Source organism: Tenrec ecaudatus, chromosome 16, assembly GCF_050624435.1.
Source record: "Tenrec ecaudatus isolate mTenEca1 chromosome 16, mTenEca1.hap1, whole genome shotgun sequence".
NCBI classification, from domain to species: domain Eukaryota; kingdom Metazoa; phylum Chordata; class Mammalia; order Afrosoricida; family Tenrecidae; genus Tenrec; species Tenrec ecaudatus.
In genome coordinates this window covers 14,774,828-14,796,768 of record NC_134545.1, presented here as the reverse complement: position 1 = coordinate 14,796,768, position 21,941 = coordinate 14,774,828, and the positions used below count along the sequence as shown (strand labels likewise).

Sequence of the window (21,941 nt, the reverse complement as noted above, 5' to 3'; positions counted from 1 at the left end):
TCCTGGTGCGGGCCTGGCATGTTCTCAGAGCCTCGGAAAGAGCAAGGACACGCTAGGCCAGGAGAAACGCCTGTCCAATGCCAGCACCGTTGACCTTGCTCCTGACAAAGGCACAGACACAGCTACCACGGCTACTACGACGCAAGGACAGACGGCAAGACCCGGAGAGCTTAGACACGATGTTCTTGCCTAAGGGGACAGTCTAGTGCAGACTGTCCCAGCTGACCCTATCCCACCACTGAGGGTCTGTCTGTACAGTGGGCAGCTGACCTCCCTGTGGCCCCCCTACCCCTGCGCTCAGACAGGCTTTTGCTTTCCCAGAGAGCTGGCTGGCTTCTGTAACCCAGCACCCCAGCTCTCTGGAGAGGCTCTCTCTTTGCTGCAGACAGCCTCTGCTCCTGCTCAGACGGATCCCGGGACACTGGGGCTCCCTGCTGCCTCCACGCACACCCCGGGGGGTGCTGGGCTGTGTATGCCACAATTATCAGCTCCCACCATGAGCCAGTGGCGGCCTGCCCAACAAGCCCAGACAGAACCCGCGCTGGCCTCGTACGGAGGCGTGAATGGCAGGGGGGTGGCTCGCAGGGCGGCGCAGCCTGGGACTGCAGGACAGACCCCGCTCGCAGCCTGGCCTGCGAGCATCGTGGAGTCAGCCTCCAGGGTGGGAAGAACAAAAGTTCAGGTGCGACTGGAACCCAGATGGCCAGCTTTCTATGCTCAGGTTGGGGGCAGAAAGTCAAATGTGCCTCAGCCCCGGTGACCTCTGACTTGTGGAGTGCCCAAGGGTGAGGGGATGGGGCTGCCCCAGTGCGCTTCCTTGGCAGAGGACCGCCAGGCCTTCCGCCCGGGGCGGGCTCCAACCACCCACCTTGAGGTTCCTGGTGGGGAGCAAACCACGCCGTGGGGCCAGGTCTCAGTTCTGGGGGCTCAGCTATTTCCCTTCATCCTCTACAGCCCTGGGCTCATGTGCCCACACAAAAATAGACGCTGGCAGATAAAATGAAGTTTCTAGGCCAGCCTTTTTACTCATCATCTCCCTGGGCTCCATTAGCCTCGATTAAGCCAGACAGCGTTTAACTGTTTATGCTGCACATGGAAGCAGGGCCGGGTAATCTCCCCCCGGCCGTGTGGCTACAGAGGGTTAGTCTCCTCCTGACGAAAGGCCTGACCACCCACTGCCTGTCCCCAAAGCCAGGCTACACCAGTGGGAGTTGCACGGGAAGGGGCCTGGCCTCTGCACCAGGAATCCTGCTTTCAACAGCCGGTTATAACTGACAGTCACTTTAACCTGCACTTGCTCTCCCATGGGGCAGCGCCAACCTCTGACCTTTGCTGGCTCCCAACTAGTGTGTACCAGACAGCCAGGGACTCCAAACATCCCCCAGGGCAGAAGCCAACAGTGCCTTATTTTCATGTTTCTGCGATTAAAACCACCACCACACCTCCTCCCCACTTGCAGGGATGAGCAGGTATTGGTGGACTTCCAGCCTACAACGGACTAGATAAGAGGCTTGGTAGCCCATGTCTGAAAACTGGCTGCTAGACGCTCCCTGGATCCCAAAGGCCTGTCTCATCTGCATCCGATCACGGGGGCGGCACAGGACCAGGTCCCTGTGCGTGTGGGGGGTCGCCAGGAGCTGGAGCCAACATGAGAGCAGTTGACCACCAGCACCAGGGAGCTGCCACCTGCAGCAGTCATGGTCAGATCTTGCCCGGCTACCCACACACCTCCTCGGTACCACCACTGCCCGGAAGCACCAGAGAGCTCTGTGAGAGGTCGTGCTGTCCTCTGCATGGCCAGCACCTGCCCAGGGCTAGGCACCAGCTCTCTCTAGAGATCAAGGCTTGGCATGCCAGGTGCCCTCACCTTGGCCTGAGTCCCCGCTTCCCTCTGGGCCAGCAGTGGGGACAGAGGACTGCTGAGGCACCCCAGAAAAGGGAGCTGTTGCCCCTGGTAAGGAGACCCATCCAGACCTGCCCAGCAATGTGGGCCATGCTGGCGCACTGCACTCGGAGCCCTTCTGTGGCTTTGTCTGCCACGCGGGCTGCAGCTTCCCTGGGAAAAGCTTTGTCTCATGGAGCAGGCTCCCAGCGCCCCCTGCTGGCCGCCACGGGCATGGCCCCTGCAGAGCCCACAACAAAAGCAGGGCTTCCCTTTGGGGGGTTTACGAAAACCACCACCCAACAAGGGCAGGGCGAAGCAGTGTGACTGAGACAGGAGGATGAACGGCCGGGTGGTGATTCCCTGCGTCTGAAAGCAAATGTGACCAAAAGACAGGGCAGAGCACCCACTGACCCCAGGGCAGCGGGCTTTGTCTCCTGGTTATTGTCACCCCTCCCACCCCCGAGGTGAAATGCAGGGCCAGGCACACTGCTGCCTCCGTGGGACAGTGTCCTCTGCGCAGGCCTGTTTGGACCGGGAGGTTCTCACAGACACTTTAGAGAAAGCAGACGCACACCCAGCCTAAGGACAACACCATGCATTCTGCTTGGTGGATCACGGCTCAACCAGTGTGGGGAGACGGAGAACACTGCCCCCACCCCCGGCGGCAGCTCCAGTTACCCTCCACTCCCTGGATATCAAGCCCTGACCAAGAACTCAGCTGGGCCCAGCCCCGCAGGCTGCAGAGGGCGGGGGTACTCTAAGACAGCAGGTGGGAAGGCAGAGAGGAGACTCCGGTGCAGACTCCTCTGACCACGTGTCTGACTCACGCACGGGGACTCTAGCAGCGCGTCCCCTCCCTCCTTAGACACAGGGAGGCAGGAGGCCAAGCCAGTGGCAGCCTGCACTTCCCCACTTGACATTACACGGTGGTCCCACCAGGACCCAAAAGAGCTTCCGCCTCTGGACTTGGTGCCAGGTGACCCCTAACACCCTGGGAAAACGAACCAGTGACTGGCACAGGGGTAGGGGCCTCTTGCCCTGGGGCTGTTCAGACCGCAGACAGGCCTGCTGGTGCTGGGCAGTGGAACCTGAGACAGCCTGAGAGTCCTTGCACCATGTGGAGCCTACACTTTCCCTTCAAATGGGCTCTCCACGGGCAGCAATGGAGATGGTGGTGGCGGGGACATCAGGCCCCGGAGTGTTGATCCCAATGCTGGCACCTGGGGGCACGTGGAGAGTGGGCTCTTGGACTGCTGACTCAAAGGCCGTAGGTCAAACTCACCCAGTGGCCCTGAGGGAGAGAGACTGGACAAGAGGACCCTAAGAGAGTTCTGTCACCACACAGACTCAGCCCCAGGGCTCCGTGAACAGCTGCTGCCACAGCAAAGGCCAGTTTAAAAAATTCTCTGGCCATCAGAATGGGCAGCAAAGGCATTTGGAAGGACGGAGGTACCTGGGAGCTGGCTGCCAGCCCTCCCTGGCTCGGGCTCAGGGCGAGCAGCGCAGCTGGCCAGACTTGCCTCTGCCCAGGGCTGTGGGCAGCAGCCTCTGAGACGCAGGATGATCCATCACAGGCAGCCCGAAGGCGACTTCTCAAAGACCACCGCTTTGCTGGCCTCTGGCTGGCATTCTGCCCACCGCATGCACCTACCTGAAGAGCTCTCGGATCTCCCGGCTGTTGGCCTGGAAGGGGATGTTCCGCACCAGGATCTTGGAGGTTGTCTGTTTTCTAGACACTTGCTTTTTTCTTGAGGATGTCGTGGCTGGCCTGCAGGGCAGAGGGTACCGCTTATGGGGGGGTGGGGGTGGAGTGGTGGCTGCTCCTGCCTTACCCCGACTGTACCCTTTTCCTCCCCAGAACCCTGGCTTGTCTTAGGTCTGTAGAACACTCCTGGGGGTGAACTCGGAGGAAAGGATTTGTCCCCTGGGTGACATGAGTCAGAAACTTCTTGGACCCAAAACAGCTGCAAAGGCTCCGCAGACATACCCGGGCTCCTGTGGAAGGTTTCCCGACAGAGATCCTGACGCTAAGAGCCCCTAAGCTCTGGGCACGTTCCGTGGGCTTAGTGACCAGGGAGGGCAGCAGCTGCAGATGGGGGCAGGCAGGCCCAGCATGTGCACCCCGTCCCCCCTTCCCAGTGCTGCTCCAGAACATGGGCCACACCCGCCCAGCCTGGCCTCGATGGTTCTGGCTGAGCCCATGCCTGCAGGCAGCAAGGGTTCGTGAGGCTAACTGCAACTGCGGAGTACGCCCCGAGGCGTACAGAAAAGGGAGCTTCCCACTGGCCGAGAGCACAGGGTGCTGGCACAGCACACACAACCCAAGTAGGTGTGCTTGACCCCACGTGCAAGGGCAGTGCCCAGCCCACGCCTGTCAGCAGCCTGCTCTGGAACCTTCTCGAGCCACAGCCCGTGATGGCTGATGCCACCAGGGAGGGCCCATGCCAGACGCCTGCCACGTTAGAGAGGACGTTAGAGGTGGCAGCTGCTCTGGGTCAATCCACTACTGAAGGACCATGCCAATGACCGGCTGGCTGTGGCTGGGCCAGTAATGATCCTGGCCAGGCTGTCACCTGAATAAACGGCAGTGACAGCGTGCCGGACATTGTTGAAAGCAGCTCAAGTATGCTGGCCGTGGAGACATACACGCAGGTGGGTGGGGAGGCCAGTGTCAACCTACCCCCCCCACCCTGAAACAAAACACCCTCCATGCTTCCAGCAGCTGGCCATCGGGTGACTGGCTTGCTCTGGTCCGGTTCCTTCCAGCATTTATGTCACCCCTCTCTCTTGAGCCGGAGGCTGGCTTGGGGCCCCGTGGGCAGCTCCCTAGAGCCCGAGTCTGGCAGCCTGGGGCTTAGCCCTGGCTTCTTCATGCCGCCAAGAGGAGCCCCATCTGACGGTTCGTCCTGCTTTTGTTCATCTACTGCATGGGCATCAAAACGTTCGCACCCAAGGCCTGTCCCTGCCTGCCCAGCAAGGCACATGTGAGGCTCCCTCTGTGAGGACGAGCCTCAGGTGATGAGGGCCCGAGCAGACTCTGGGGGGTGGGGTGCAGGGAGGAGGGGTACGGAGGGTCAGGCAAGACACATGGGGTACCAGGGACTTACTTGAGGGCTCGCTCTGAAATCCGAACTTCCAGCTTATGGCTGTCCACAACGTGACCCTGTGGATGGAGAGGGGACACGCTCGTCTCGCTGTCCTGGAACACCCACCCATGTCCTCGACCTTAATCGGAGCGAAGTTTCGCAGAGGGGCAAGCGCACGGGCTGTTCCCGGCTGGACCAAGCACAGGGGTCAGCTCTGCTGAGAGCCACTGGGCCGCAGCTGTGGTCAGGGAACACCAGCCCTCCACTCTGCTCGAGTGGCTGATGGGGCCCTGACCTTCAGGGTGTTCAGGAGGCTACAATCCTCCACCAGCGAGTGACGTCTGCAGGCTCAGGGAGCCGCAGCAGCCTGGCTGGCGGACACGAGTTTGGTTGTGTTGGGATGCTCTTATTAAAAAAAAAGAAAACTCGGAACGGCAGTCGGGTTACCATGAGACCTGGGCTCCTGGGTTGGTCCCGGAAGGCCGGTCTTGGCGTGGAAGCACCATTACCCCCCAGAAATTCCTCACAGCTCCACCAAACACACTGCCGGTCACCGAGGGCACAGGATGGAATTTCTTAGGAGCCGGCATCTGCGCTGGGTGGCTAACTACAAGGTGCACAGTTTGAAACCACCAGCAGCTCCTCAGGAGAAAGCCAGGCTTTCTACTCCGGTCAAGAGTTACTGTCTCGGAAACCCACAGGAGTCCTGTGGAATCACTGTTGAGTCAGCATTGGCTGGCTGGATGGCAGTTGAGTTTAGTCTTTTGTATTTGGGGGCAGCATATGAGAGAGACAGACAGACAGGCCAACAAATGTGACCCGTTCCCCTGGAAGATAAATTCTCAGTCTCTCTTAAACAGTACCAGGCAACATAAATGATACTACAACAAAAAAGCCATGGGTGAGCTTTGGGGCCCATTTTCCCACAAGGCCCAAGTAGTATTGCTCTGGTTCAGGTGGGTCTGGCCCCCTGATGCACACGGTCCCCGGGGCCCTGGGAGCACCGGAGCCTGCACCCCCTGGTGGAGAGTCTCAGGTCCAAGAATAGTGAACATAATTGAAAACCACGCTCACTGCCTCCAGTGGGTGCCGACTCAGCGACCCTACAGGACAGGGTCGAACTGCCCCTGTGGGTTTCTGAGGCTGTCACTCTTTAAGGGAGCAGGCAGTCTCCTCTTCCTCCCGTGGAGTCGCTGGAGCTAATAACGTGCTTGCTGGCTGTTTTGAGTTCACCCAGTGGCCTGCTCTGCTGGACTTGGTCAGGGACCTGGCTGGCGTGGGTCATCTTGGACAGAAGGAGTGAGCTACAGTGCCGAGCGGGTGTGCAGGGAGGGTCTTCCTTGTGGTTTTACTGGGACGCTAGTGGGAAGCCCACCCTGGGCGTGGGGCGCCCGTGGTACCTGGAGCTGCCGAAGGGCTTTCTGTGCCTGCTCTGGTTTCCGGTACTCCACAAAGCCAAACCCCATGGACAGCAGTGCTCCTGGAGGAGAGGTGGAAGAGGGCTGGCGGTGAGCAGGCTGACACGCACCCTGGGCCCCCCATCCCCACCCCCACCATGGGCTTCTTCCTGGCTGGCCTTTCATCCTTGTCATCACAAAGCAGCAGTCCCCAGGTTCCCCAGCAGCACCTGAGGCCCCATACTGGTAATTAACACGTGAGTGACATGATAATTAACTTCATGATGGAATCCTGCCTCTGGGAGGGCGGGGGACCAGGGGCTGACCACTGCTATCTACTGCAACAAGCAGCGAAACCCCTAGGTGGGCCATTCCTGAGTGCTTCCATCCAGTGCACCCCCACCTCCCCCACAACCTCCGGTTAGAAAGCCAGGGCCAAATCCAGAGATGCTGAGAACTAGCCCACTTGGCTGATGGCCTGGAGGGACCGACAGCACCACCCTGTGGAGACTTGAGGGTTTGCTCCTCCGTCCACATAGGACTTCCCTCAGTGGAGGCGGATGGGGCTGGTGCCTGGGCCTGACTGGGAAAGCGTGCTAGGATGGCCAGAGATGGAGCCCAGTCCCTCTACATCTGGGGGTTCAGCCAGAGAGAAGCTGGGACCTGAGCCTGTCAGTGCAGGAGGCTGGGGTGCCGACAGCACGAGTCCTTCCACCTTGCCAGCCTCTCCCCTGAGTGTGCTTTTGCCTTGACAGCTGCACCTGGGGCTCCAACCCTCTCCCTCCCTCCCAGGCCACTGGCTCTAGGGCTCAGTGCGGCACAGGGCTTCTCTCTGCACCCGTGGAGCCCCAGTGGCTCGCTGTTGACCCTGGATCTGGGTATCCCATAGGACCCCTTAGCACCAGGTGTGTGTCTGAAGGACCCCAGGCTCCTGGGCACCTGAAGGCCCAGAGAGACCTTCCAGCCAGCAAGGGCGGGCCACTAGTCGGGGTGCCAGCTTTGTGCAGCCCAGCTTACCCCTAGACCCTGGGGCCACCCCCTCCTGACCCCCCGCCCCCTGCATCCCAAGCACGGCTCCCGCCCCTCCAGAGCCAGAACAAAGGCAAACTCGGTGTCTTTGGGTTGGCCCATTGGGTGGAGACCCCTGTGTGTAAAGCAGAGCTTTTCTGCAGTTTTCTAGGTAGCGATCGCCAGCCCTTTCCTTGGAGGCACCTCTGGGTGACCTGGAACTGCCAACCTACTGGTTGGTAGTTGAGTGCAAACCATATGCCACCCAGGGTTTTTTCCTGGAGCAAAGAGTCCCTAATCCCATGCCATGTGTCCCTATAACCCCCTCGAGGCCTCTGCAGCCCTTCCTTGTCCCCGCCTCCCACCTACCCTTCCAATGCCCTGAATGCTCCTGCCCCCCAGGGGCCACCTGAGCCCCACAACACTGTCTCACTTAGCACTGAGTGGTGGCCTCTTGGGCAGAAGCCTTAGAAGCCCAGTGGTCAAGCACTCAGCTGTCTTAAAGATAGCAGTCCAGACCCCTGAACTGCTCCCTGGAGAGCTGTGGCAATCTGCTTCCACTGAAGCCCAGTGCGCCTGCCTGGGGGTCATGTGGGCCAGGCACCAGCGCTGTGCACCCACTTGGCTGGAGGCCAGGCTACAGAGTGGGCTGACGGGGTTGTGGCAGGGGGCCAGGAGAAAGCATGGTGCCGGCATCTTCAGGAACCCGGGGTAGAGAAGGACTGAGGCCCAGGCTGGTGGCTGGAGTCCGGCGGAGCTGTCAGAGACAGTCTGGCTCCTAGCCATATGCCTGCTTCCCTTGGGAGAGGCAAGGACAAGCTCGGATCAGTCCTTCCTGGGTAGTGTCCCCCGTTGGTCCACCTGGATGCTTGTCTGCCACAGTCCAGGGCCTTGGGGACCTCGAGGACAAGCCAGAGGGAGTGTCGGGGTGTGGATGCCACACCTTCAACAGGTTCAGCAGAGGGGGTAAGCACGAGGGTGGGGTCGGGGGGTGTCAACAGTCAGAGTGCATGCACTCTCCCTGACCTGCAGGGGCAGGAGTAGGACTGGGTGGGCAGGGTCTTCCCTGCATGCTAGCTCCTTGTGGGTGACAACAAAAACAGGCTCCCTCACCCTGTGAAGGGTTCTGTGTGGCTTAGCTCTCTGAGGGAGGCTCTACCTGCTTTGTCCTTCTTCCTGGACACCGAGCAGCTCTTCACCACGCCCACCTTGGAGAACACCTGGAAAAGAAGGCCAGCGGGAATCAGCAGTGCTGCCGGGCAAAGCCTGCTGCCAGCGCACCGGGCCACGGATCCAAGCTGGAGCTGGGGACAAGGCCGGGCCCTGCACTGCCTCACGCAGTCTGCACGGCTGCGCTTCTCAAGATGGGAAAGTTGAGGCTCAGAGAGACACAGAAGCCGGAAGGGCGAGGAAGTAAACCCACGCCTTTAGCCAGCATCTGGGCGAGGACCCTGATGGCACCTCCACACCCAGAGGCCTTGCCACAGAGCCCGCTCTCATTCTGATCTCAGAGGCCCCAGCAGAGAACATGGCCTCCTAGGGCTTCCAGGGCCATAAATCTATGAAGTAGACAGCTTCAAGCTTCTCCCACGGAGTGATAGGTGGGTTCAAACTACTGGCCTGTCCGTTCACAGCCGAGCAGTTGGGACTCCTTGATAAGATCCTGTGGACCCCCAAATTTGCCCTCTTGGGCTCCCCATTTAAAGGCCAGATGACAGCCTGCTCTCAGAAACCTGTGCAGCCCCACAAGTTCCTGCAAGGACAGCTTGACCCTGATGCCAGGGCTCAGGGGACACCATCTTTGGTCCACTGAGCCCACCACCAGACCTTCAGAGGGGAGCTTCTGGGCCATCTTTCTCCCCAGGACCTGCTCCTGGCCGTCAACCTGATACTGCCTGTCCACTCCCCCCGCCTCCTTCCCACCCACTCAGCGCCCCTCAACACAAAGGGGATTCTTTCCAACACTCAGCTTGGAGGTCCCAGTCCAGTAGGGCAGTGCAGACCCCCATCTTCTATGCCCATGGACCTCAACTGTAACTGCTGGGAGCCAGAATGGAGGCTTGATTCGTTCTAGAATCTTCTGACCCCACTCTCTCCACTCCATGTTCCCATCCTTTCTCCCTCTGCCCTCAGGGCCCCCACCCCCCACTGCCCTGACTCCCACCTGTTCCCAAAGGAGCACTGAGGTGGCCTTATGGACCCTTAACATGTGACCACAGGCCCCTAACACTGACAATGACACGGGCTAGATTCCATGTGCCCCGAGACCTGCTGACCCGCCCCCATGGGTGTATGAGGTGTCGCCATCCCGAAAGGCAGTGGCTGCGGGCTTCCATTTAACAGGCCAAGGTGTCAGCCACCCTGGGTCATGTGTGCTGAGGCAGCCACACAGCCGTGCACACAGGGTCCCCCTCCTCCGGGGGCCAGGCACCCACCTCCTCCAGGGTCGCCTCTGTCGTGTTGAAGTTGAGGTTTTTGATGAACAGGGTGCAACCTGGAAGGCTCTCTTCTTCTTCCTCTTCCTCCTCTTCCTTCGCAGAAGAGCCCTCTGCCTCGTCCTCTGCTGGGGTCTCACCTGTTGGTACTAGGCCCCCCAACAACAACCCCGTTAAATGATGTCTGGTTCGCAATGACGGGCTCACTCCTGCTGAAGGGTGTGGGGACGGCAGAGGACCCAGGATGGCTCCTTCTGCAGCAGTGCGAAGAGGGGGCTTCCAACGGTGTGAGAGGATAACATTTCCCCACACACGCGCTCTGGAGCCTGCTCCTCACAGGGCTGACCATCGGCCTCAAGGGCAGCTCCTGTAGGGGGGCGGGGGGAGGATCTGCCACTGTGAATTCATAAATTATAGGACCCCCTGTGCTATGCCTACCCCAAGCCACACAAGCCCCCTGAACCGTAGCTCAGAGACTCTTCAGAGCAGTGTCAGCCTGCCCCGTGCCCTCAGCCTCATGCTGGCAGCTGATCACCTGTCACTGAGCAAAACCCTACCTGCCTAGCCAGCAGGGCCCCTGAACCTGGAGACAGTGAGCACGTGCCAGAGCACTCCGGGGGCCGCATCTGATGGCCCGACCTTTCTTCCCAGGCCCTCTGACACACTAGCCGTTCGTCCTCCACACCTCCACTTCTGCACAACCAGATGCTCACTGATGAAATCCACCCTCCACCCAATCCTGAAGCCTGGCCTTCCCGGCACCAGTCTGGTGTGTGCGCGCCCCACGCCAGCTGCTCTGTCTTCTCTGAAAAGCCATGGGCATGGCCGTGCAGCTAACAGGCTCTTCTGAACCTCAGATGCACGGCCAGACTCCCATCCCAGGACACAAAGGGACTGTCTGCACAAAGGCTCCTCTCCTTCCCAGCTCCTTGGGCAAGTGGGGCAGACATGGCGCCTCACACAGCGGCCAATACCCAGCCCGGTGAGCACACCAATGGAAAGGGGGCCTTGACCTTCAGAGGCAATGCCATCCCTGCCCCTCTGCCCGCTCCCTGGCTTCCCACTGCTGGAGTCCAGTGGGGGAAGGAGTGCCCCAGCTCTGAGTCCTGGGGACCTGTGTGGTCAGCCAGTGGGAGGATTTCCAGAGTCCTCTGCCGGGCCTTTCTTCTATCACATCCATGGCTGGATTGAACTTCCAACCCTCTGATCAGCAGCTGTATGCAGAGCAACGCCACCCACTGTAACCCAAGCCACAGACAGCCCAAGCCATCGAGATCAACCCCACCCCACTCACCATCGCCAAGTTAACCCCAGCTCAGAGAATCCACGGACTGAGCAGAGATGCCCAGAGGGCTCCCATCTTTTGGGAGTAGATGGCCACACCCTGCTCCAACTGGTGGGCTTGAACCACTGACCTTGCTGCCAACAGTGGGGTGATTTAAACAGTGCACCACCAGGACTCCTTCGGAACGAGAGACAGAGGTGGAAAGACTGCCAGAGAGCAGAGCGATCCCGTGAACACTGCAGGCTGGCCTGTTTGGACAACGTCCAGTAGAAGCTCCACAGGCTCTGGAGTGTGGCAACTATCTCTATGCACAGTGGTCAGTGGAGAGGCAGTGGACCCCCCTTGTCCTCTGCCTGGGGGCCTGGGCTCTGCAGGGATGCATGAAATCCGGCTCACAGAGCTCATCCCACCACAAAGCCTGGGTTTAGGGATGGGGCGCGGGGACTGGCTGAACCCCAGTCCAGGAAGAATGAGCCAGGAGCCTGGGGCCGACCAGGACTGTGAACTGACAGTACTGGCCAGGCTGACGGGCTTCTCCTGCTTGTGACAAGCTGACATGGCTGGGGGAGGGGATGGTGGGGGTAGAACCAGGCAGAGCAGTAGGGAAGGTTCTAGAACTCAGCACAGGCCCTGGTAGCTCCCCTGAGCCTCTCAGAAAGCCGGAGGAACCAGGATGAAGGTGGCAAAGGACTGAGGGAAGTGACCTTGGGCAAGTCACTCAGCCTCTCTGGGCACCCTCCTTCCACCTAAACAGGGGCCTGTCCACACAGTGCCCCCTTGGGGCCGAGTCCGAGACCTCTCAAGGCAGAGGTCCCCCAGTGCACACGGCAGGCCTGCAGGCAAAGCCCTGGTGGCCGGGGGTCCGTGGGGACCTGGTCTCTGCAGGAGGCCTGGTGGGCATGTCTGGTAAGAGAGAATGCATTCCCCCACCTCTCCACTCTCACTCTTACTCTACGGCCAGCCAGCCCCACATGTCCAAGTCTGGGGGTCCCCAGGACCACTGCCTTGACGAGGGGGGCTTCCTGGGAGGAGCCCCCACCCTGCCCCTACAGGGGCCACCCCAGTGTCCTGAAAGTTATAGCACAAGGTGACAGGACCAGGGCATGTGACAAAGCACCTCTGCTCCCGCCCGAGAGGGAAGACCAGGGAACCTGAGAAGCTCCACAGGCTCCTGAGGAAGCAGAGACAGAGCAGGAGGAGGGGCGGGCAGGCTGGGCTTCCAGGCCAGAGGCCTCCTAGGGACGGCTGTGTTGTAATCAGCCGCAGACCTCCCCGGGCGCCCCCCTCCCAGAGGCTGCTGGCTGTACAGACTGTTATCAGCTGCCAGCAGCTTTTCGGGACCTCCCCCGACTTGGAGCCCTTTATTTGGAGGTGAGTGAGGGTCTTGGTAGAGGGGAGATAAAACACGCTGTCCCCTTCCCCTGAGATGAGGAGGGAACAAGAGAGCTTTCTAGGAAAAAAGAAAAAAGGGGGGGGTGTATCTCCATTCTGCCTTCCTGCTGGCTTCCTCCCTCCCAGCTCATAGGAGCTGGGGATCGCCACAGTGGGGGGAGGTGCGGGGGCCATGCCAACAGGCAGTGGGGAGAGGGCTGCCTGAGAGAGGTGTGGGACGACCAGACAGGGCACCCAGAGGGCCTGAGAGGGCTCAGCAGGGCTGGGAATTAGTTGCTGGGGGTGAGTGTGAGTGGGGGGTCCCTCTTTCTAGTACTGAAATTGCCTTTGTATCCACCACAGACTGACCTCTAGAGAAGGGGCCTTTCATGAAACATGTAGGGGCCCCAAACCCAAACATGGGGCTGAGGAGGGGTGGGTCTAGGGTAGGGTGGAAGCAGAGAAGTCTCCCATCTCAGCGTCCTGCAACACTGCTGCTGGGGCCACCTGTGGTGACCCTCAGCTGTGCCTGACCCCCAGTCCAGGGTGTAGCTGCTCCCACCAAGCACCTACGCTGAGCTGGGGGAGGCAGAGACAGTTTGCAGGCTCTGTGGATGAAGGGAAGGTGGGAGGCTGGGATCCACCGAGAGGTGCCTGAGAAGAAAGCCCTGGCAAAAACCGTGGGAGACCCCAGCCCCTGGCCACCCTGTACTGATGGCACTCCCATGACACCTGTGCGTCTGCCTGTGGTCACAAGACCCCGCCCCAACAGCTCCCCGACCCCCATCCCCTCCTTTTCCACAGACCCTCGGGGCTCTGGTCTCTGCCAGTGTGGCACCTGGCAGTGAACAAGGTAGCTCAGAGGAGATGGGCACTGGAGACAGACAGACACTCAGACAGAGCAGACGCATGTGGTGGCAGTTGGTATGGGAGCTCAAGGTAGAAGGCTGGGGCCACCTCAGAGCAGCCACCTGGGGAGGGTGTGTCCTCCCCCAGAGACTGTCCCCGACAAGCTGGGCAAGTTGGTCAGGGAGGACCGCCCCCCCGGCTGAACAGTGGGTGACCACTAAGGTTCAAGGGCAGTGACTGCAGTGGCAGGCAAGGTAGCCCAGCATGGGGGACTGTGTGGATCCAGAAGAAAGCGGGCTCTTGGAGAGAAGGGTTTAGGCGACAGTTTTGAGGCATGAAGGGGAAGTGAAGACAGCCTGCGGGGCTCACTCACAGATGGGGGGCTGGTGGGGGTACTCCTGGAGGGCTTACACCACGGCTGTCAACCCCCATCGCCAGGCCTGCCTTAGACTCCCAAGGGACTGCACATCCCCACAGGAGGGAACCTCTCAGGCCAGGGGTTCTCCATACCAGGACATTGGGGCTGCCATTTGGGAGGGGGAATGTAAGGAAGAGAAAGGCTTGCCCTTAACTTATTGGGGGGGGGGTTCCCTTTCTGAAAAGCCTCACAATTGAAAGGGCTGTTCACAACCGCAGAGGTTTGCTCCTAAATGCTCAGCATCTGTCTCAATTTCTGTCTCTCTCTCTCTCCCCGTCCCGCCCTCGCTGCTGCTCTTTGAATGAAATCCCCTTCCTTCCATGAGATCAATGAAGATGGGAAGAGAGGTTATCATCCGCCCGGTACCCGGCGTTCTCATTTCACAGAGCCCCTAGTAACCCAGGTGGGGGCGGGCGGACATGCACACGTGTACACACACGCAGTGCCAGTGGCAGGAACTGCAGAGTCCGGGTAAAATGACCTCATGGTCCTTTTCAAGTTTCAGAAAATGACAGGCCTTTCATTCCGACACTCAGTCACGGTCCCCAGAATAAGGGGTTCTGACTTGGGGGCTGTGCCCCCTGCAGAGGGTCTTTGGGAAGACTGGGGTCTGAGGGTCAGCCCTGCCACTTCAACAACAACTTCAGGCAAGGAAAACCCACACAAGCCTACCTGTCAGCCACTCACCCCCACACTAGAAAGGGGTGGTGTGGGGGCCCTGTCTGGCGCTTGGTGGCAATCTCTGCTCCCTTTCCTGTCTTTGCAGTCGCCAGACACCAGGGGCGCTGTTTCACACCAAGGTCTAGTTTCATTTTTTACCAAAACTCTACACTGATTTAATTAACGCCCATCGTTTTAAAGCTTCATTGAAAACACTGTGCCCAAACTCCCAAGCCAAACTCACTGACCCTAAGTGGATTCTGACTCACAGTGACCCTACAGGACAAGACAGAACTGCTCCTGTGGGTTTCTGAAGCTGTAAATCTTTCCGGGAGCAGACAGCCTAATCTTTCTCCCATGGAGCGGCTGGTGGTTTCAAACTGCCAATGTTGCAGTTAGCGGCCCAATGAGGAACTCCCATGCCATCAGGACTCCTTTACACAACGTATATGCCCAGGAAAATCCAAGCGTTTGCGATCTACCACTCTACCACATGAACAAATACCTGATGGGAGGGTTCCCCTGCTCTTACCTTCCCCACCCCAACAGACCGAGTTCAGCCAGACTCTTACCCTCTTCTGGCTCCGCCTTGTCTGTGTCTGAGGGCGTGTTGTCCTGGGACGCTCCCTTTTGCGGGGTCGGGCTGGAGAAGACGCCCATCGGGGCCCATTCCAGGTACAGGGGCACGTGGTGGAACTGCAGGGACAGGGGAGCCAGGGTGTGGGCTTCCCAAGCCAAGGCTGGGAGGGGGCTTGGCTGATGAAGACGTGAAGGTGTGGAGCTGGGAGAAGCCGGGCCCGGAGTCCATCCTGAGGCTGATCCTGTGCCAACACTCGGGGCCCCGGGGTGAGGTCACCCTCGTGCTACGTCAGAACACAAGGCCTGGAGTGCGAGGGGGGGCGGCATTCTGCTCACAGAATGGGAGCCTGTGCGGGCTCCGCTAGCTTGGTGCAGAACCCTGAGCCAGGTGCACGTTTGGGGTGGGGTTGGTGTGTGTGACCTCATTTTCTGTTGTAATGCCCAGAGCCTGGGGATGGGGCTCTTTTGGGGAAGGAGTCTCTGCAGATACCACTAAGCCAAGGATGATGAGCTCATCCTGGATCACGTGGGAGGAAGGTTCCTCTTCCTACAACGCTCTATTCACAGACAGGGAGAGAGGAAAGGCCACGAGAAGACAGGAGCAGACTGGAGGGGCGCCACCACGGCCCAGGATGGGATAGGGCAATGCAGGCGCCTGCCCTGGAGCCACATGGCCGCCGTGGGCTCAGCCACCCAGAACCACAAAGTAGCTGCAATAAGCCACACACCAGCTGCAGGAAGCTGGCCACCTCCAAGGACAGCAGCGGCGCTCCCCCCACCGCCCCCCAACCCTGGGACCACCATCTTACTGGTCAGGGATCAAGACCCAAGTGAGATGGGGACACTGAGGGTGCTCTGCTGTCCTCAGAGGGGAGCAGCAGGGGTCAGTCACCCCCAGGAGGAAGCCGGGTGGTCATGAGAGCAATGGTCTATTCACCCCCCTCCCCGACTGGAGCTCTCAGCCCTGGGGCTGGGGGACGCCACCTTGGAGTAGGCCAGCTGCCGGAAGGCTCTGCGCGCCTCCAGAGGCTCCAGGAACTCCACGAGGGCGGTGACGCCACCTTCCGGCAGCAGCACGCGGCCCAGGCTGCCGAAACGGCCGAAGAGCTCCTGTAGCTCCGCTGCCAGCGTGCCAGCCGGGAGGTTCTTCACGAGCATGACTGTCTTGCTCCGTTCGGCGGCAGCCTGCAGGGATAGGGAGTAGACACCCATGGGGTGACAGACCAGTGGCACAGGGTGGGTTACCTGCAGCTGAGAGACCCCACCTTGGTGTGTTTATTTAATCTACCTATCTCATCACTTACCCAGCCACGTAACCAACCGTTATCCATCTATACTAGCCGGTCCAGCATGTAACAACCCACCCACTCATCCATCCATACCTCTAACCAGTGGTCTCTGTTTTTCCTTCCATCCATCCATCCATCCATCCATCCATCCATCCATCCATCCATCCACGGGCCCACCCATCATTCTAAGGTGAAAACCATAGGCTCGTGGAGAGCTGCTCTGGGAGTCAGAGCTTCAGTCTACGCTCCCGCCACAGACTCAGGTCCCAACCAGCTACCCTCCTCCTTTGGGCCTGTGTCCGAGCCTGTGAAATGACAGGGACCACCCCCCGCTCTAGGAGTTACTACTGGGGGAGGGTCAGCACCTCCAGTACAAGTCCAGAAAAGTGAGGATCCCCAGAGGGAAGCAAGGTGTTCATGGGCAGTAGCTGGCAGGCAGTGGGGACAAGGATCTGAGTGGGGAGACCCTGGGTTACTCCTAGTGCCTGGGGACAGACTGAAATCTCAGCCCCTGGGCCATTCCCCACCAGCGGGGCTGAGCGGGGCAGGGAGACCCACCTGGCTGAAGGAGTCCAGGCAGACCCCGTTGTCCACAAGGAAGCGCCGCACTTCTTGGACGAGCTGGGTTTCGCCCAGGGCCACGCGCACAGCCACACTGCCCTTGGTTTCCTGTGGATCAGGCAAGCAGGGGGAATTTGGTGCTCTGTCTTCCCATTGGTCTCCTCAGTGGCCCTCCCCACCCCACCCTGGGTGCAGCAGAAGAAAGGTCTGGACAGCCACGTGTGAGAAGCAGCCTCTGGAAGCACAGGTCCTGGCCGAGCCAGAACCAGCCATGTCCCAGAGGAGGGGTAGGCCAGTGAGCAGAGTCCCTCCTATCAGGCCCTGGGGACGGGTGGCAGAGTGAGTCACAGGGCTGGGTGCCTCTTGCAGGGGGGTGTGCCAGGGACAGAGCAGAGTGAGGGCGCCGGGGCTACTTCCTGCCCCTGGGGCCTTGGTCTCGTCACCTGGGAAGTGTGGGGGAAAGGGGGGCACACATACCAGCCCCTATGTTCTAGGACAGCTGTGGGGAGCGGCAGGCAGGTATGCTGGGGGAATAGGACTGCTCCCATCAGCACCGCCTCCTGCACAGCAGCGCCCTCTACCCCCCGAGAAGGCACCATACGGACGGGGGAGGGCTTGGGGAGGCTGAGGGACCACCCGCTTCCTGCTGCCTTTGGACTGGCTCGGTCCCACCTCCTGAGCCAGGCCCAGAGTCTGAGGGGCTGGGCGGGGGCTCACTCACATGGTCAAAGACTTGGCTCTTGGTGGCGTTGTACTTCTGGGCGATGGCGTCGGCCACCGCGTTGGGCCCCATGAACAGCGTGTTCCAGTTGTGAGAGCTGAAGGGAAGAGGTGGGGCAATGAGGTCACAGCATGCCACAGGGGAACTGGAGCCAGAACCGGGGCCTTGGAAAAGCAGGCTCACAGGCAGACCTTTCTGAGCACGGCGAGCTACCCACTCCATCCAAGGCTCCTTCCAGGAGCCAAGCACCCAGGGCCCAAAGACTACATGACAGAGATGACAGGATTAGTAAACCCTGACTTTTGCCAGAGGAGCACACAAGCTTCCATTGCAGGGAAACTCACCACCATCGTCCAAGGCATAGTGACCCTACAGGACAGGGTAGAACTGCCCTGTCAATTTCCAAGACTGTCACTCTACTAGGGAGTAGAAAGCCCTGTTTATCTCCTGTGGAGCGGCTGGTGGTTTCGAACTGCTGACCTTTTAGTTATCGGGCCAATGCATACCACTATGCCACTGTAGGTGGGTGGTAGCTAATCCCACCCAGGTCTGCTGCCCGGGGATCAAGAATTCCGGCCCCAAATCACCACTGCTCTACCTTCCAGGCCAGATTCCTAGAGATCAAGAAGCAGTGTGCAATAGTCAGGCTGCGGCGAGGCTGAGCAACTGTTTGTTTTTTTGTGTGTGGGGTGACCAAGAATCAGGCCCACTCGACAGCTGCTAATGTCACAAGGAACATTTGTCAAGCCCTAGCTCGGTGCCGCCAACTAAGCACCTTGCATTGCGCTCTTACAAGAACTCAGAGGTGAGGGCTCAGGATTCTTCCCAGTTTGCATATCAGGAAAGGGCCTCAGTGAGAGTATGGTGAGAGGCAAGGCCGTTGGGAGTGGCCAGAGCAGGTGAGACAGACCTGGAGCTGTTGGCTTTGTCCTTGACCTCCTTCTTCTTCTTGTACGATGACGACCCTGGGGTGCTGGTGTCCTCGCTGGCTTCTTTCTTGATGGTGGATGGTAACACATGGAGCATCCTGCCCTGGAGGAAGACAAGAGGATGGTGGACTAAGAGAGAGAAAAAAATAAAAAATCAAGCACATGGAAATTGAATAAGACCCTGTCTAAAAATACTGGGCAATAGAAGAAACAAACAAGGAAATTTAAAAACTCTGGTGAATCATACAAGAATGTAAACACAACATACCAACACCTTTGGGACATCGCAAAAACTGCTCAGAGGGAAATTCATAGTAATAAATGCGCACACTAAAAACAATTCAAAAAATAAAAATAAAAACAAAACAATTCAACACCTTCCCACAACACCACACACAATTAGCAAAAGAGCAGCAAAATAAACCTAGTCACTAGCAAAGAAGAAATAAAGATTATAGAGTAGAAATCGATGAAATGGAAAGCCAGTAAAAAGAATCCTCAAGAAGTTCTTTGAAAGGATTGGTAAGATTACAAGCCAATGGCGAGCTGAATATGCGATAGGTGACATCAACAGAGGACCCGCTGTAATAAAAAGGATCCCGGGAGGATACGGTGTAGAAGAGAGAATACTGTGTAACAAATTTGAAAACCTTGAGGAAATAGATTTCTGGACACACACTACAAAATCATATACAGATTGAAGTAGAAAACCCGAACAGACAGACCCCTAAAAGGACAACAGAAAAAGTCCAGGTCCAGATGGTTTCACCAAACATTCGGAGAAGAGCTGTCACCAATTCTACTCCGGCTATTATTCCAGGGGACAGAAAAGGACGGCAAACTCCCGAGTTCAGTTTATGCAGCACACATAACCCTGAGACCCAAACCAGGCAAAGGCAACACTAAACAGGAGATTGGAGAGCCAGACCCCCCTCATAGACATAGGTGGCCAAACGCCACAAGATCCTAGCCAATGGGATCCAGAAATATAACACATCGTGACCAAGGTGGAGGCGGCCCAGGTATGCAAAGATGGAGTGGCTCAACCTCAGACAAGCAGTGTACTCCGTCACGTACATAAGACAGAGGGAAGAACCACATGGGCACGTCAATTAAAACAGAGAATGCGTCTGATCAACTCCTGTACCCATTCCCGACACAAACACTCAACAGAGTAGGAACAGGAGAGAAACCCCTAACAATACACAGATACAGACACAGATACAGTGGCCAATGCTACTCCCAATGGCGAGAAACTGAAAGGACGCCCCCTGCAGGCAGGAACCAAAGATGCCGGCTTACCACCACTCTTATTAATGGCATGCTTGAAGTCTTAGCCAGAGCTTTCAGGAAGAAAAGGAAACGAAGACGGCCGAATTAGCAAGGAAGAAGCACAACTGCATTTGCTGGCAATCACCTAAAGGTTTGCTAACAAGGATCTGAACGTTATTAGAATTCAGCAAGGCGGCAGGGTACAAGATCAACAGACAAAAGTCAGCGGGATCCCTTCACACGAACAAAGAGTCACTTGAAAGGTGAGCCATCGCCTCACCCCAGCACTAACAGCCGGGTTCAAAATAGAACAAATGTGGGTGAGGGCGTAGAAGAGACCAGATCCTCTTGCGCTGTCTCTTATTCAACAAGACGGTAAGGGGAGACTCTGTACATGACCCAGCGATCCCAGTGCCTGGTACAGTCAAGAGAGAGCACTCGACTGTGGCCATGTGCTTGTGCCCCATCCTTTCTCTGTTCCTCCTTACTGCTCTCCGAAGGAGGCGTTTCTGGAGATGGGGAGCCGTTACTCATTTGACCGGGTGCGTGCCTGTTGTGCCAGGCAGTTGTCGGAGCTCGAGGCAGACTGGTGAAAGGGGTGGACCCAAATGCCCTGCCCCTGTGGTGCTTCCGCACGAGGAGCTCACGTGAGGTGGTGGCTTGGCACGCCATCACCAAGAGAATCCTCGGGCCTGAGGCCAAGGTCTCTGTCCCCCCCACACCTGCATGTCCATGGACGGTTGGCGAGCACTCACCTGGAACACCTGCCCGTCGATCTCAGCGTAGGCCTTCACCGCGTGCTCGGGAAACATGAAGGTGACGAAGGCAAAGCCCTTGGGTTTCTTGGTCAGGCTGTCGATGGGGTAATGGAGCTCAGACAGGGGACCTGAGGGCAAGAGGGGAGTGTCAGTCTCCCGCAGGTCAGGCCTGAGTGCCAGGTAAGAAAGTGCTGTGTACAATGGCAGCTGCTTTTGTAACTGGGCAGAGCACGGAACAACTGCTCTGGGGCAGCCCTGGCCTCTGCCTGCTGAGAGGCACCCCACCCACCAAAGTCCGTCTGAGGGGGGCTGTGATGGTCATGGACAAAATGCCATGACCTTGTAATTCCACTTTCCCACCAGCCTTTCGAAGCCAAGGAACCTGGGCTGAAGCCCGGTCTTGGGTCCAGATCTTGGCCTCCACAAGTCTCAGTCTGATCCTCTGTCCAATGACGGCGGGGAGTTACTTGCATGCATATACTGAACAGGACCTGGCACCTGGCTAAGACATGCCCCCTTTCTTCATGCCCGCCCCCCCCACGCCACACCCCCATTTCCTGGGACTCCGTCTTCAGGAGCAGGTTACAGAGCCCTCCTGGTGCTGGCCTGTGGGCACAGATTCCAGAAGCATCCCAACCTCACACTCATTTGAACCCTGACTCTTTCCCCTCGGCATCGGGGACCCCACAGACACACGCAGGCTCCTGTGACATGACCGCCCTACAGGGGACTCACAGGTGACAACAGCGACGCTGACCCCAGCAGCCCCGACTATCCAGTGGGTTAGCTCAGAGACCAAGATGGGTCCCGCTTTCCCTCAGAGGGCAAAGGTAGGATGCCGAGCTGGCTCAGTTCAGCAAAGCGCCCGCACATTGCTCTGCATCTGGGCGTGCGGCGGGAGGGTGGGGGTGCAGGGAGGCTGAACAGCAAAGGGGGCTTGTCTGAGGCGACCCCTTAAATTTGAGAGGGCTTCGAGAGGGTCGCGGGGGTGTGGAAGGGTGTACCGTATGCGGAGAAGAGCAGCTGCAGGTCCTCCTCGCTGCTGCTGTAGGGCAGGTTGCGCACAAAGAGCCTCCCGGAGTCGGCCAGGTCCTCCTCCTCCTCGTGCTCCCCGAGGGCCCGGCCCTGCCAGGGTTGACCACTGCTCCTCAGGGGCCCCTGGGCCGCGGGGCCGCTCTTCTCCCGGAACACCTCGATGTAGCGGCCACCTGCATGAGGAGATGGTGGGTCAGAGGTCATGGGGGGCCTTGCCTGGGCATTCCAGCTCTTCTCTGTGGCTCTCCCAGACGCCGTGGCCAGGGCGCCTACATGACCACACTGGATACCACTGGGCTGAACCGCAAGGTTCTCAAACCTCTCTTACTCTTCAACTTCAGTTTCAGATGTGTGGCTGGTCCGGCTCAGACTACAGATACACAGCCTAAGGATTCTGGGCCCT

The 21,941-nt window shown here is 58.7% G+C and overlaps 1 protein-coding gene across 2 annotated transcripts in view; it reads right to left on the bottom strand.

Moving 5' to 3' along the window:
• The window catches only part of RBM19 (RNA binding motif protein 19), a 73,071-nt gene that overhangs the window by 40,457 nt on the left and 10,673 nt on the right, over positions 1 to 21,941 (bottom strand). For both annotated transcript variants that reach the window (XM_075534082.1, XM_075534083.1), the window contains exons 10-21: positions 21,508 to 21,711; positions 20,501 to 20,631; positions 18,455 to 18,576; positions 17,545 to 17,641; positions 16,821 to 16,931; positions 15,958 to 16,158; positions 14,967 to 15,090; positions 9,812 to 9,960; positions 8,536 to 8,596; positions 6,372 to 6,451; positions 4,993 to 5,048; positions 3,537 to 3,653 (exon numbers count right to left, since the gene is read on the bottom strand). In XM_075534082.1, the coding sequence (XP_075390197.1) occupies positions 3,537 to 3,653; positions 4,993 to 5,048; positions 6,372 to 6,451; positions 8,536 to 8,596; positions 9,812 to 9,960; positions 14,967 to 15,090; positions 15,958 to 16,158; positions 16,821 to 16,931; positions 17,545 to 17,641; positions 18,455 to 18,576; positions 20,501 to 20,631; positions 21,508 to 21,711 (1,453 nt within the window). The remainder of the gene's footprint in view (positions 1 to 3,536; positions 3,654 to 4,992; positions 5,049 to 6,371; positions 6,452 to 8,535; positions 8,597 to 9,811; positions 9,961 to 14,966; positions 15,091 to 15,957; positions 16,159 to 16,820; positions 16,932 to 17,544; positions 17,642 to 18,454; positions 18,577 to 20,500; positions 20,632 to 21,507; positions 21,712 to 21,941) is intronic.